Source organism: Entelurus aequoreus, linkage group LG19 (assembly GCF_033978785.1).
Source record: "Entelurus aequoreus isolate RoL-2023_Sb linkage group LG19, RoL_Eaeq_v1.1, whole genome shotgun sequence".
NCBI classification, from domain to species: Eukaryota; Metazoa; Chordata; class Actinopteri; order Syngnathiformes; family Syngnathidae; genus Entelurus; species Entelurus aequoreus.
Window position 1 is genome coordinate 50,806,761 of NC_084749.1, and position 15,000 is coordinate 50,821,760.

Sequence of the window (15,000 nt, forward strand, 5' to 3'; positions counted from 1 at the left end):
CGTCTTGTCATGCCGACATCTCCATCTGCACCTTGAATATTTCATGGCCAGCAGTTCATGCCCAGTTCAGTGTGGACACTTTATTTATTTATTTATTGTATTTATTTTTTTGTTGCCAAATGTGCTTTTCCTTGCCTGCCGTCCCGATGAGGCCCACTTGCTTCTGCTTGGCTTCCCGGTGACGACTCCCAGACAGCAGAGACAAGAGTGAAGGATGGAGGAGGAGGCGGACCCCCCCAGGGAAGCATGTGGGTTGGGGCGGGGACATGTGCAGTGAGCTTACTTTCACTTTCACTTTCCCTGTCACTCTCCTCTGTCTCATTGGATCCATGTCAGCACTCAGGCAGTGTGGAAAGGTTTTCCCAAGTCCTCCTCCTCCTCCTCCTCCTCCTCCCTCCATCCCGTCCGACTCCCGCTGATGGAAATAGTGTCTGATAGCTGCCAGACCAAACATCGATTCATTTTGATATCAACCAGAGCACTCCATTCAGGGCTCTTTCTTTTTTACAGCCTGCGTTATTGTGCGCCGCAGCGTGAGCTGATTGCATGAGGAGGGCGACATATTGATCACGCACGGTCCTTTCAGACACACACACACACACACACACACACACACACACACACACACACACACACACACACCGAGTGTGTAATGGTGTGAGTGGCAGCCACAAAGGTCATTACTTGATAAGTATTCCATACTCCTCCACCACCAGCAGACAATCCACACTTCTTCATCATTCTCCTACAAGAAGACTTGAAAGTTCTCTTACAGCGGCCGTCCTCCTGTTTTGTCTCTGCAAGAACACCATCCGTCCTTCCCCGCGTTTCTAGCACATCAACATGCGAGGTGCGCCCCACAATGTTGTTCCAACTGACTTTATGTCACGCTTTTGTGTTTATAAATCACACTATTGATTTTTAGGGGCGCGAACACCAAATAAATTCTCTTGAGACTCGCAGCACGACACTTTCTTTTATTCTTTTTGCTGCCATGCACTGACATGATCCAACCTAAACTTAGGCTGTCTTCTAACTAACCTACTTTGCAGACTAGAAAACTAACCTTAGCTTAACTCAGCCTAACCTTAGGCTGGGTTCTAACTAGCCTACTTTACACACTATAGAACGCACCGCTATATAAGCCACGCCCACTAAATTATAGAGTTTTTTTTAATTTGTCCATATATTAGTCGCACCGGACTATAAGTGGCAGATATTGACAAAAGTATTTGGCCACCTGCCTTCACTCACATATGACCTTGGAATTGTCCAAAATGTTTTGGTATCCTGGAGCATTCAAAGTTCCTTTCACTGGAACTAAGGTGCCAAGCCCAACTCCTGAAAAACAACCCCACACCATAATTCCTCCTCCACCAAATTTCACACTGGGCACAATGCAGTCCAAAATGTAGCGTTGTCCTGGCAACCTCCAAAGCCAGACTGCTCCATCAGCTGTAAAAGTGTGATTCATCAGTCCGGAGAAGGCGTCTCCACTGCTCTAGAGTCCAGTGGTGATGTCCTTTACACCACTGCACCCCACGCTTTGCATTGGACTTGGTGATGTATGGCTTAGATGCTGTCAGGTCTTGGTAAAAGGATTGGACTCAGATGCAGAGTAGGGAACTTGACAGGCTTTTATTTTGGCAGCTTCCTTTCACCTCCAAAGTCAAAGAATACAATACTATAATTAACCCAAAAACCACTCGATGAAAAAGGTTCCAAAAAATAGGAACAACTGAAAATCACTCCGAACGGAGGAAAACACAAAACCAAAGACGACCTAATAATTGGCGCAGTAAATGCTATAAAATGTATAAACAAAAAACGCTCCAACGGGAGGAACAAACAACAGCTATGAACAATTCTACACTATCTTATTTAATAAAGTTTAACAAAAATAGTCACTCAAAAATTGAGGAATTTAACTAATAACTTACCACTTCGGCTGAATAAAGTCAATAACAAAAAGTCACTCTGCTGAGGAGGAAAAAGGAAAACTCCAAATAGCCACGAAGGGATTGCAGAACATGGAACATAGACTGGAGACAAGGCAAGGCATGGACATGGACGTAGACGCTGGAAAGTACCAATGAACCAAACAATCTGCCACAGAACAAAGGAAGGAGTGGGCTTATAAGACACCTGAGGGTAATAGGGAACAGGTGGAAACAATCAGGGAACAGGGATGACGTCAGATTGATGACACAAAAGGAAGGGCAAGTGACCTGAAACGAGAGGAGAGTTACTTTTCAAAATAAAACATGAAAATCACAAGACAGAAAAAAAACAAGACAAGACATCCCTCACCGCGGTGTGACAGATGCAGCTGCTCGGCCATGGAAAGCCATTCCATGAAGCTCTCTGCGTACTGTACGTGGGCTAATTGGAAGGTGACATGAAGTTTGGAGCTGTGTAGCAAGTGACTGTGCAGTTGCACTATGCTGACCTCTCTGGCAGTTTACCTGGCCTACCACTTTGCACTATGCTGACCTCTCTGTCACTTTACCTGGCCTACCACTTTGCACTATGCTGACCTCTCTGTCACTTTACCTGGCCTACCACTTGGTGGCTGACTTGCTGTTGTTCCCAAAATCTTCACTTTTCTTAATTTCAGGACTGGATTTGTTGCACAGGTTGCATCCTATGACAGTTCCATGTTGGAAATCACTGAGAGCGGCCCATTCTTTCACAAATGTTTGTAGAAACAGTCTCCATGCCTAAGTGCTTGATTTGATACACCGGGCCAAGTGATTAGGACACTTGATTCTCATCATTTGGACGGGGGGCCAAATACTTTTGGCAATATAGTGTATATATGTTGTGAAATGAGTTATTTACACAGAAATATTCTGTAAATGTTTATTTACATACCTTCATTGTTTCCAAACAGTGTCTGTAACAGGGCAGTAAAACGGCTGATCAAACAAAACGTCAGTCATGGTCATGTACCCACTAGCTGCGCAAGCTAGCTCTCCAATCAGCTAAACAGAGTCAATAACTCCACGCTGACGTTTTGCTGAATTTACTGAGGAATTTGTGAAAGTGAAACACCACAAAAATAATGCCGTTGTAAGTTAATAATACTAACACAGGCACTCATGAACGTGTTAGCATGGTAGCTAATGCTAACGACAGTGCGTCGTGAATTTAAGGTACGCGCAAGGATTAGAACCACTTAGACCCTGGAGGGGTCCAGGAAGGTCCCAGAAGAACCCAAACAGTCCCAGTGATAAATAAGGTTGTTCAAAAGGGCCCCTGGCCACGCCCCCAGAGTATTAGGTTATGTTTATGGTCCAAGTTTTTCAAACATGCTTACAGTGGAAACAGGAAAAAAATGTGGATTTGAAAGTTGAAAAACTGTCGCTAGAATTAGTTTGGAAAGTCTTCACAGTTACTTTGACCCTACAATTCTACTAAATGAACTGCCAGTTTTTGACCATCAAATCAAACATTTTGTTGTTGTTTTTGCAGTCACAATATTGTGTATCACATATTTCCAGTTTCTCATGACCACATGTCCAAAAAGGAGTAATCTTTTCATTTCAGAGGAAATATGCGTTCACTTCCTGTTCTCCGTTTGTCAAGCAAACAAATCAATGAGTCAATAAAGTTGTGAAAGTAGTGATGTAACAAAATGATCATTTCTTATCACATAATGATCACAGTTGTGTTGAAAGTGCTTCAAAAGTATTTTGGTTGAAGTAAACACTTTTACCTCAGTTTAAATTGCCCCACTTTTTTGTCTGGCAGGTTATTGTGCAGAGTGTCAGTTGTGGAATATTTCTTGATTCAATAAAAGAATATTTCTATGGGGACATTTCAGACTTTTTGGGGTACTGGCACCTTTAAGGGTAAGTCCTCTTTGGGACCTTCAAGTCTGGACTTTTTGCAATGAAAGTAAATCCAAATGAAGTTTTTCAAGAAGTCCCTAAAAGTCAGCAGTCCCATTTTATGTCCAAGTTCTGTTCTATTTGCACTCTCTTCCCTAGCAAAACTATACCATATATTGTTTTATTTATATTTAACATGTATTTGTGTCTTTAAAATCACTGTACTATTGTTTGTTTTTACAATAATTGTACTATTCATTTGTGTTTTTAAAATATATCTACCATTTATTGATTTTAACAGTAACTACTGTGTATTTATTTATAATTAATAAGTACTGTTTATTCATGTGTTTTTAAAATCCCTATACTTTTTATTTGTTTTACAATTACTATTTTTGATATATTTTAAAAAATATCAATTTTTTTTTTTTTTTAAATAACGGCACTATCCATGTATTTACTTTTACAATAACTATACTATTTATGTATTTTACAATAACTGTACTATTTATGTATTTCCACAATAGCTTTACTATTTGTGCTTTTAAATTTACTATACTATTTATTTTTACAATAACTGTACTATTATGGTATTCAACATATCTATACTATGTATTTATTTTTCAAATAACTACTACTTATTTATTTATTTATATTTACAATAACTGTTCTTTTTTTCGTGTGTTTGTAAAATCATACTATTTATTTATGTTTACAAGAACTGTGCTATTTATTTATCATTATAGTATTTATGTATTTTTTACAAAAACTAATATTTATGAATTTTTAAAATCACTATACTATTAATTCATTTTTAGATTAACTGTACTCTTTATTTGTATTAAAAAAATCACTATACCATTTGTTTCTACATTAATTGTATTATTTTTGCGTATTTTTAAAATCACTATACCATTTATTTTTACAATAACTGTACTATATTTGTGTATTTTTAAAATCACCTTTTCTATTTATTTTTACAATAATTGTACTATTTATTTAGGTTGTTTTAAAGTCCCTATACTATTTATTTATGTTTACAATAACTGTTCTTTTTTCCATGTGTTTATAAATTCATATTATTTATTTATGTTTACAAAAACTGTGCTATTTATTTGTGTTTTTAAAATCATTATAGTATTTATGTATTTTTTTTTACAAAAACTAATATTGATGTATTTTTAAAATCACTATACTATGAATTAATTTTTAAAATAACTGTACTATTTATTTGTATTTAAAAAAAATCACTATACCATTTCTTTCTACATTAATTGTATTATTTTGTGTATTTTTAAAATCACTATACTATTTATTTTTACAATAACTGTACTATATTTGTGCATTTTATATTTATTCATGTGTTTTTAAATCTGCTCCCTGGTGCCTTTTGTATCTTCTTCTAATGTTGCATATTGTGCATAAAAAGGTGTTTATTAGGTAGAAGAAGAAGTTTTGTCATCATCACTAGTTCTTCTTCCTCCCAGACTGTGCGGCTCTTTCTTCCCCTCTGATGGATTTCAATGCTTTTATTGATATAGAATGACACTAAATTTGGCGCCAGTTGGCCCGCCTGCCCTGACTGCAGGGATACAACTTTATTGGATTATGTGTGGCCATGACCTCCTCCAAGGAGGACCAGGACATGTGTGCCTCGGTCTGTGGCGTCGCAGTAAGACGACTTTGCTCTTGCTTTGACAGCTCAACCTGATCTTCTTGCTCATCACCATGTACAAGATGATCAAGCACTCCAGCAGCCTCAAGCCAGACTCCACTCGCCTGGAGAACATCAAGTAAGTCACGCACACAATATCATATTCACATCAATATACTGTACATTTACTGTACATATGCAGCCTTGTTGACTGTGTACACCATGTAGTCAATATATGTATATATATATGTATATGTATATACTGTATATAGGTTGTAAATGTGAGCAGACATGGAGGTGTTGACATCCAAACATTGCTTTTAGGAACAAATACTTGAACTTTAAAGAGAAATGAGCGACGTAGTTGCAGCTTAGTTTGAATATTCTTCTTGTCAAAGGTGTGACAAAAAGCTCACCAGTATGGTTTTGCCAAGGTCTGGTGGTACTTAAGTAGAAAACAGTGAGCCAAATAAGTGCCAACGTTGCACAATGTCAGCGCTGAGATGTGACTTCTTGCTGACATGCAAACGTGACATCTCTCACTTCCTGCACGCCATCCTTCACTTCCTGCACGGCCAAGTCTTCATTTGCAACCATCTTTTCCCCCTCTTCAGTCCTGGTGTGACGGAACAAAGAAGCATTGTGGGTAATTGTGTGGTGTTTACTGGCTGCTAATCAGAGGTTAGCGCCATCCCGTGCTGCAACCTTTCATTATTGACTTGTTGCGGCGTGACAACACAAAGTGCAATCAAGGAAACGCCTTATTTACGTTTTGCAGAGCTCCCACTGTCACGTCAAGAAAACCACAGTTTGTTCCTTTTTGCGCTGGGAAAATGTGAATTGTTTCCTGCGGCCTTTATTTATTTCTTGGGTGCATGGTTGTGGTCTTCTTGTTTGGACGTCATGGACCTGACATCCTCTCCCTCATCACGTCTGATGCTATAATACTGCTTTCACATTTGACTGGTCACATGGTGTGTAGACCATAAAGCCTTCATCAAGTAAGGAGCTTCTCCTTAAAGGGCAACTGCACCTTTTTCTGGACTCTTGCCGATCATTCACAATCCTTATATAAGACAAAAACACATGTGTTTTTTTTTTTTTAATGCATTCTAAATCGTAAATAAATGTTAGCAAAAGTCAGCTAACACTGCAGCTAATTGGAGTACACTAAAGCCCTCTAAAAAAAACATCCAAAATGTGCCAATAATAGTCTGTTTACAAGTTGTGACCCCAATATTGTTATTATAAGTGCTAACGTAGAGGAACTACTTTTAGCGGCGCCGTGATCACAGAGCGCTAACTAGCTTGTGCTGCTATATTGACATACTGAGCTGCTGCAACACCTCTGTGTTGGTAAAAGTTAATTTTAGATTATAAATCATGCCTCTAATCTAAGGAGGTTAATGTGTGTTTTTGTTATGAAAGGTTTTGGGTTCTTTACACAGAATTTAGGTAACTGAATTTTTTGCATTTAGATTTTGTAAACTTAATTGAAAAAGAAAATCATTCAGATGAATAAAGTGCAAATGTACAACTTTTGTCTTAAAAACATATTTTATTCTGAAACATGTAGCATTCCACGTCGTATGCTAATACATACTTCAATAAAATATGTCTGTAAATGCATTGCACATCATATGCAAATACATGTTTGGATAAAATATGTCTGTAAACAAAAACTGGAGCATTGCATATTACATGCAAATACATAATAAAGTCCATCATTCAAATAGATAAAGTGCAAACTTACAACTTTTGTCTTAAATAAAAATGGAGCATTACATAGTATATGCAAATACTTGAAAAAAATTTAGCATTGCACATCATATGCAAATAAATTATGTCTGTAAACAAAAATGGAGCATTGTATATTATATGTAAATAAATATTAAACATTCCATCACTCAGATGAATAAAGTGCCAATTTACAATTTTTGTCTGAAATAAAAATGGAGCATTGCACATCATATGCCAATTAATATTACAGTAAATTATGTATGTAAACAAAAATGGAAAACTGCATATTATATGTAAATAAATATTAACATTGCATCATTCAGATGAATAAAGTGCAAACTTACAACTTTTGTCTTAAATAAAAATGGAGCATTACATATTATATGCAAATACTTGAAAACATTTAGCATTGCACATCATATGCAATTAAATAGTTGAATAAATGATGTATGTAAACAAAAATGGAAAACTGCATATTATATGTAATTAGATCACTCAGATGAATAAAGTGCAAATTTACAACTTTTGTGTGAAGAAATACTTTGTAAACAAAGACGTAGCGTTGCACATCGTATGCTAATAAATGAGCGTGTCCCATATTGAGTAGGTCTCTGCTCTATTTCTGGGCTCTCTCTTCTGGAAATATACAATCCAATATAACAGGACATTTGTTTCCTCAATCTTTGGCACCGCATGATTCCTTTCTTGGAAGTCAACATTCCATTCAGAACATATTCTTGTTTTTTAGTAACATGGTTGTCAGTTCTATGATGAAATACATTCCTCCAGCACTCAAACGTCTATATCAGGGGTCTCAAACTCAATTTACCTGGGGGCCACTGGATGCAGAAACTGGGTGAGGCTGGGTCGCAAGAAAAGATGTCTTAAAAAAAATCCAACATGCACTTTTTAATGAATTCACCTTCTTTGAATGGCTTTCCCGCCCTAGCAACTTCTGAGAATGAAGACTATAGAAGAAAAGGTCATTTCCAACATCAGTATTCAAGGACAACTTTAAAACAAATGTGCATATCAGTGGTGGGGGTTAAACTATTGAATTATCTTTACAATGAGATAAAAGATTGTAAAAATATATTCCAATTGAAAAAATATATAAAGACAGAACAATACGATCATATGGACAGCCATACGTGTTTACATTTTGCTTTATATTTATTATTTTACTTATTTTTTGCCTGGTTTTATATTTGTTTTGTATCATCCCGTGAGGTGTATATTACTTATTTTGTTTTTTTTGTTCGGTTTGTACTTCATGAAGTTTTGCACTTTTTGTGTTTTTTTGTGTGGTTTTTTGTTTGTTTTCGTTATATTTGGATGTAATTGTTGGTTTATATGATATCATTAAGTAAGACTACTTATTATGTTGAAGGGGGCAGAAAAATATAAGATTTTTCTTCATCCTGCTCCTTCTCAGGCTTTGGTGTGTAAATGTATAATTGAATAATTGAGGTATACTTGTCTATCGATCAAAGATGCACATCAATGAAGGAGATAAATAAAAATGAAATTAAATTAAATGAAATAAGACACATCGGGGTGTCGGGGCTCGCCGTGGAGTTTACAGTTACGGTAGCACAATTAGCCCCGAACGGGCTAACATCACCACTAACGTGTTACACGTCTGATTCGCCCAGCGACTCTCTGTCGGAGTATCAGCGCTGGGGTCAAGTGCACCACACTTTTGTATTGTCGCTAGGTCCTTCGGCGGAGTGCTTTGGAAGCTACCGGACCGCTCGTCTTCCCCGCCCGGACTGTTTACAATGGGGGCGGGAGCAAGCAGGCGGGCGAGCGAAGGAGGCAGGGAGGGAGGGAGGAAGAGCGTGTGCGGGTGTCGTGGAAAAGCAGCAAAATGTTTCTCTGCTTGCATCACGCAACTGACGTCAATGCATACTTGCCAACCTTGAGACCTCCGAATTCGGGAGATGGAGGGGGGGTTGAGGTGTGTGTGGGGGGATTGGGAGGAGGCGAGTTGGGGGTAGCGGGGGTGTTTTTGTAGCCAGGAAGAGTTAGGGCTGCAAAGGATTCTGGGTATTTGTTCTGTTGTGTTTATGTTGTGTTACGGTGCGGATGTTCTCCCGAATTGTGTTTGTCGTTCTTGTTTGGTGTGGGTTCACAGTGTGGCGCATATTTGTAACAGTGTTAAAAAATAAATAAAATAAAATATGACCACCCTCAGTGTGACATGTATGGCTGTTCCTCAAGTATGTCTTGCAATAACTTACGTGTGTCTGCAGAAGCCTTACCCATGTGTCTGGGCCTGCAAGCTGTTAGTATGGTGAAAAAGATGATGCGGTGACAGTTTCTAAAGGACACTAAAGGCAGTGCCATCACGGCACGCCCTCGTGTCGAGAGCCTCATACCACACCGTGATTGGTAGATTCCTTCAGCTCCGCACACAACGCTGTCAAGCGCCATTCATTTAAAACTTGCGGGCCGCACTAACATTAAACTTTCATATTAAGGTGGGGGCCGTAAAATAAGGTCTCGCGGGCCGCAATTGGCCCGCGGGCCGCGTGTTTGAGACCCCTGGTCTATATTATTACTTCTAATAAAAACTGCTTTGTTCAAGACAACTCTACTCAAACGTTGAATAAAGTCAAATACAAATAAGAACACTTCTTTTCTAAAGTCAATGTGTAGAGCAGATATAGATCATCTACATCTAAAGTCAATGTGTGTGTGTGTGTGTGTGTGCGTGTGTGCGTGTGTGTGTGTGTGTGTGTGTATGTGTGTGTGTGTGTAGGTGTGTATGTGTGTGTGTGTGCGTGTATGTGTGTGTGCATGTGTGTAGGTGTGTGTGTGTGTGTGTGTGTGTGCGTGTGTGCGTGTGTGTGTGTGTGTGTGTGAGTGTGTGTGTGTGTGTGTGTATGTGTGTGTGTGTGCGTGCGTGCGTGTGTGTGTGTGTGTGTGTGTGTGTGTGTGTGTGTGTGTGTGTGTGTGTGTGTGTGTGTGTGTGTGTGTGTGTGTGTGTGTGTGTGTGTGTGTGTGTGTGTGTGCCCAGCGAGACAAAGATGGTGAATGAGTGAAAAGAGGGCTCACTGCGTTCAGTTAATTGTACTCTGAGTGAGACTTGTCTCTTCTTGTTTGAAGCGAGAGACGAAGAAGTCGTGGACTTCATTGCCACAGTTGGACCTCTGGACTACTGGTCCAGCTAGTCCTTCTGGACTATGGTCTAGTCCTAGAAGCACATTTAAAAGTTGGAGATAAGACACTAGTTTGTTGTCAAATGAAGAAAGTTGTGTGTTCATTTGAATGTTGGTCATCAGGAGGATCATGAGGCGGGGTCAACAGGGTCAGTACATGGACCTCAAGACCTCTGAGAAGGATCAGAACTTTGAGTATAGTTTATGTTGACGAGATGTTGTTGAGGAGGAGATCCTCCTGCAGACGTTGATGCTTGGTCCTCCTTGCAGATCCTGGGTGATGGGAGCCTTCGCCCTGCTTTGTCTGCTGGGCCTGACCTGGTCCTTCGGCCTCTTCTTCATCAACGAGGCCTCCGTGGTCATGGCCTACCTCTTCACCATATTCAACGCCTTCCAGGGGATGTTCATCTTCCTTTTCCACTGCCTCCTCCAGAAGAAAGTAGGTCCGGCGTCAGGTGAGTCCTGGTGGACTGCAGGTGTTTGCTGACCAGGTCTGCTTCGTGTCTCAGGTGCGCAAAGAGTACAGCAAGTGCCTGCGTCGCACGTCCTGCTGCGGCAGGCTGCCCGCCGAGACCTCCACCAAGACTTCCACCACCAGGACCAGCGCCCGCTACTCCTCCGCCACGCAGGTAGGCCGCCAAGCTGGCTTGGTTCCTCTCAGGTTCCTGTCTCTTCTTGCTCGCCATCTCTCGCTCTGCCGGTCTTGTCACTGACTAACATCTTGCACTCAGCCTCTCACTCACCACAATCCAACATCTCAGAGTTCTTCAGCCTCTCACCACAATCCAACACCTCAGAGTTCTTCAGCCTCTCACCACAATCCAACATCTCAGAGTTCTTCTATGAAGAGCAAGTAGAGGTGACCTCCATCTGTTAACAGTGGAACCTTTCAAGTTGAACCCAATCACTTTTCTGGTCTGATATGCACAATTGGCCATGACGCATGGGCATGCAAAGTGGGCAAAAAAAGGCTAAGAAACTTTCTTTGGTGGCTTGTGGTTGGGGAGGTCAGGTGACTCCTCAAAAGGCTGTAAAATAAGTCACCGGTGTTCAAAAATGACCGTAAGTCACACCCACTCAATTTGAGAAAACATATTTTCCACAGCCACTATTTTCTTGTAATAATATATCATCTTTCATATATTAGCTATAAGTGGCAGATATATACGTTGTGAAATGAGTTATTTACACAGAAATATTCTGTAAATGTTTATTTACATACCTTAACCCCGGCCGAGTCATACCAAAGACTATAAAAATGGGAGCCATTACCTCCCTGCTTGGCACTCAGCATCAAGACTTGGAATTGGGGGTTAAATCACCAAAAAATATTTCCGGGCGCGGCCACCGCTGCTGCTCACTGCTCCCCTCACCTCCCAGGGGGTGATCAAGGATGATGGGTCAAATGCATTGAATAAATTTGCCACACCTAGTGTGTGTGTGTGTGACAATCATTGCTACTTTAACTTGAACTTGAATTGTTTCCAAACGGTGTCTGTGACAGGGCAGTAAAACGGACTATCAAACAAAACGTCAGTCATGGTCATGGAGCCACTAGCTGCGCAAGCTAGCTCTCCAATCAGCTAAACAGACTCAATAACTCCACGCTGACGTTTTGGTGAATTTACAAAAGTGGAACAACACAACAAGGATGTCATTGTAAGTTAATAATAATAAATGCGGGTCAGATTGCGTTCACGTTACATTGCAATGTCTTTGTAATGTGAACCACTACACAAAATAATTGTGAATTCCCTGCAGTGGACCTAGTCTAAGTCCAAAATAAGCAATGTTTCCAAGTGTAATATTTGATGCCAAGTAATTGGAGCCTTGAATAGATCAATAATTCATAACAACATTGATTTTAATGCATTATTATGATTCAAGCAATGACAGTTTTACAGTAAAAAAAAAAGCCTGCATGGCAGATAAGTTTTATTAAAGTCAAAACCTCCTCTCGTTACATTTGCTCTTTTATCACACTTGTTTTAGTCCTTGTGTTTTTTTAATAAGAATATTTTTAGAATGTGCCGTTGAAAAAAAAATGAGCTGCAAGCCACAAATGGCCCCGCGGGCCCACTTTGGACACGGCCGTGTGTTGCGGGACTCAAAGCATAATTCACTAGAAAAGGGAGCATTGCTAAAGTGCAGGTGAGCACACCTTGATGGTAAAGTGCAGGTGAGCACACCTTGATGGTAAAGTGCAGCTGAGCACATATAATAATAATAATAATAATAATAATGCATTAGATTTTATATCGCGCTTTTATATTATTAGATACTCAAAGCGCTCACAGAGATGTGGGAAATATAGTGATGGTAAAGTGCAGGTGAGCACACAAAGACTTGCAGGTGCACCTCATCCATGTTCCTTGTTGACCTGACAGAGTCGCATCAGGAGAATGTGGAACGACACCGTAAGAAAGCAATCCGAGTCCTCCTTTATCTCAGGTGACATCACCAGCACCTCCACCCTTAACCAAGGTCAGTTCACACCTCATGGCTCTGCACACACACACACACACACACACACACACACACACACACACACACACGCACACACACACTTTCAAAAGAGCTCCTCCTGCTAATTGTAATGAATGAAGACAAAGAGAAAAAAGAGGACAAAAGATAGGAGAAGTAGTTTACAGTCGCTGTCAAAGTGCAGCGGGGCCACAGCGTTCCTCATCCAAAGGATGAAGATGCAGGAAATACAAAGAAAGTTATTTTAAGAAAGAAGCCATTTGTGGGCTGGCATGCGATGACCTGGCCTACCTTCAAGGGAGGAGCATAATAAAGGAGAAGTGTCATTTATTATTTAGCTTGAGCACAAATGTGGTGATGAGAAAATGATGTTGAACTCTGGCTGACCCCGAGCGCTTAGCGTCTAACTCAGCTCAGCCTTGTTAAACATTCACTTCTGCATCAAAATATCACTTCATCCTTTTTCTCATCAAATATCAATACAAAATACGGACTATGTACCGTTTTTTTCCGAGTAGAAGTCGCTCCGGCCGAAAATGCATAATAAAGAAGGAACAAAACATATATAAGTCACACTGGAGTAGAAGTCGCTTGCTTTGGGGAAATGTATTTGCTAAAAGCCAACAGCAAGAATAGACATTTGAAAGGCAATTGAAAAAAATGTGTAAAGAATAGTGAACAACAGACTGAATAAGTGTAAGTTATATGAGGCATAAATAACCAACTGCTATGTTAACCTCACATATTATGGTAAGAGTCATTCAAATAACTATAACATATAGAACATACTATACGTTTACTGTCACTCCTAATCGCTAAATCCCATGAAATCTTATACGTCTAGTCTCTTACGTGAATAATATTATTGGATATTTGACGCTAATGTGTTCATCATTCCACACATAAGTCGCTCCTGAGTATAAGTCGCACCCCCGGCCAAACTATGAAAAAAACTGCGATTTGTAATCCAAAAAATACGGTAGCTCACTGGTCTATAAGCCACACCCACTACATTCTACAAGCAAAATGTATATTTCCATACATTATTCACACTGGACTATAAGTCGCAAAAATATACGTTGAGAAATGACTTATTTACACAAAGTGTTTATTTACATACCTTAATTGTTTCCAAACGCTGTCTGTAACAGGGCAGTAAAACGGCTGATCAAACAAAACAGAAGTCATTTGACAAAGTTAGAAACTGTAAATATGTTAGATATACCATATTTTCCCGACTATAGAGCACGCCCATAAATAAGCCACACCCACTAAATTTTAGAAGAAAAATAATATTACCCATATATTAGCCACACCGGACTATAAGTGGCAGATGTTGTGAAATGACTTATTTACACAGAATTATTCTGTACATGTTTATTTACATACCTTCATTGTTTACAAACGGTGTCTGTAACAGGGCAGTAAAACGGCTGATCAAACAAAACGTCAGTCATGGTCATGGACCCACTAGCTGCGCAAGCTAGCTCTCCAATCAGCTAAACAGACTCAATAACTCCACGCTGACGTTTTGCTGAGTTTACTGAAGAATTTGTGAAAGTGAAACAAGACAAAAAGAATGTAAGTTAATAATACTAACACAGACACTCGTAAACATGTTAGCATATTAGCTAACGACGCTAGTTTGATTACATTACGATAGCAGGTACAAATAAGCATGAAAACACTCCTACAGACATCACACATGGGACACTTTAGTAAGAAAGAATAGTTGTAGTTATATTGTAAAACTTACAAACGTTGTTCAGAATGACGAATCCATACGAGTAGAAACGCTATGGACGGCTAGAAGACAAAACCGCACTTCTACTTCCGGTTCTAAGCTTTAAACCTGGCATCTCTTCTTCTTCTGTCACTTCCTGCCGTCTCTTCTTCTTCTGTCACTTCCTGCCGTGTCTTCTTCTTCTTCTGTCACTTCCTGCCGGCTCTCAGGCAGGCCCACCTGTGTCCACCTGGTAGGTCTCTGACACAGTGCAAGTGGAGTCTTACTTGCTCGCAGTGTGCTGCTGCAGTCGTTGATGTAAAGGTTGGATACTGATGACTGGGGGGTGTGGTTACCCCGGAGAGTCCTGCACTAAACCAGGGCTCTATCCCCACTTCCTGT

General features: G+C 39.8%; 1 protein-coding gene across 9 annotated transcripts in view; it reads left to right on the forward strand.

Moving 5' to 3' along the window:
- adgrl2a (adhesion G protein-coupled receptor L2a) overlaps positions 1-15,000 on the forward strand; it is a 252,691-nt gene that overhangs the window by 221,044 nt on the left and 16,647 nt on the right. For 8 of the 9 annotated variants that reach the window (XM_062028640.1, XM_062028632.1, XM_062028634.1 and 5 more), the window contains 4 exons: positions 5,535-5,626; positions 10,662-10,830; positions 10,901-11,020; positions 12,779-12,875. In XM_062028640.1, coding sequence (XP_061884624.1) covers positions 5,535-5,626; positions 10,662-10,830; positions 10,901-11,020; positions 12,779-12,875 — 478 coding nt within the window. The remainder of the gene's footprint in view (positions 1-5,534; positions 5,627-10,661; positions 10,831-10,900; positions 11,021-12,778; positions 12,876-15,000) is intronic. The other variant, XM_062028639.1, reaches the window with a different exon arrangement.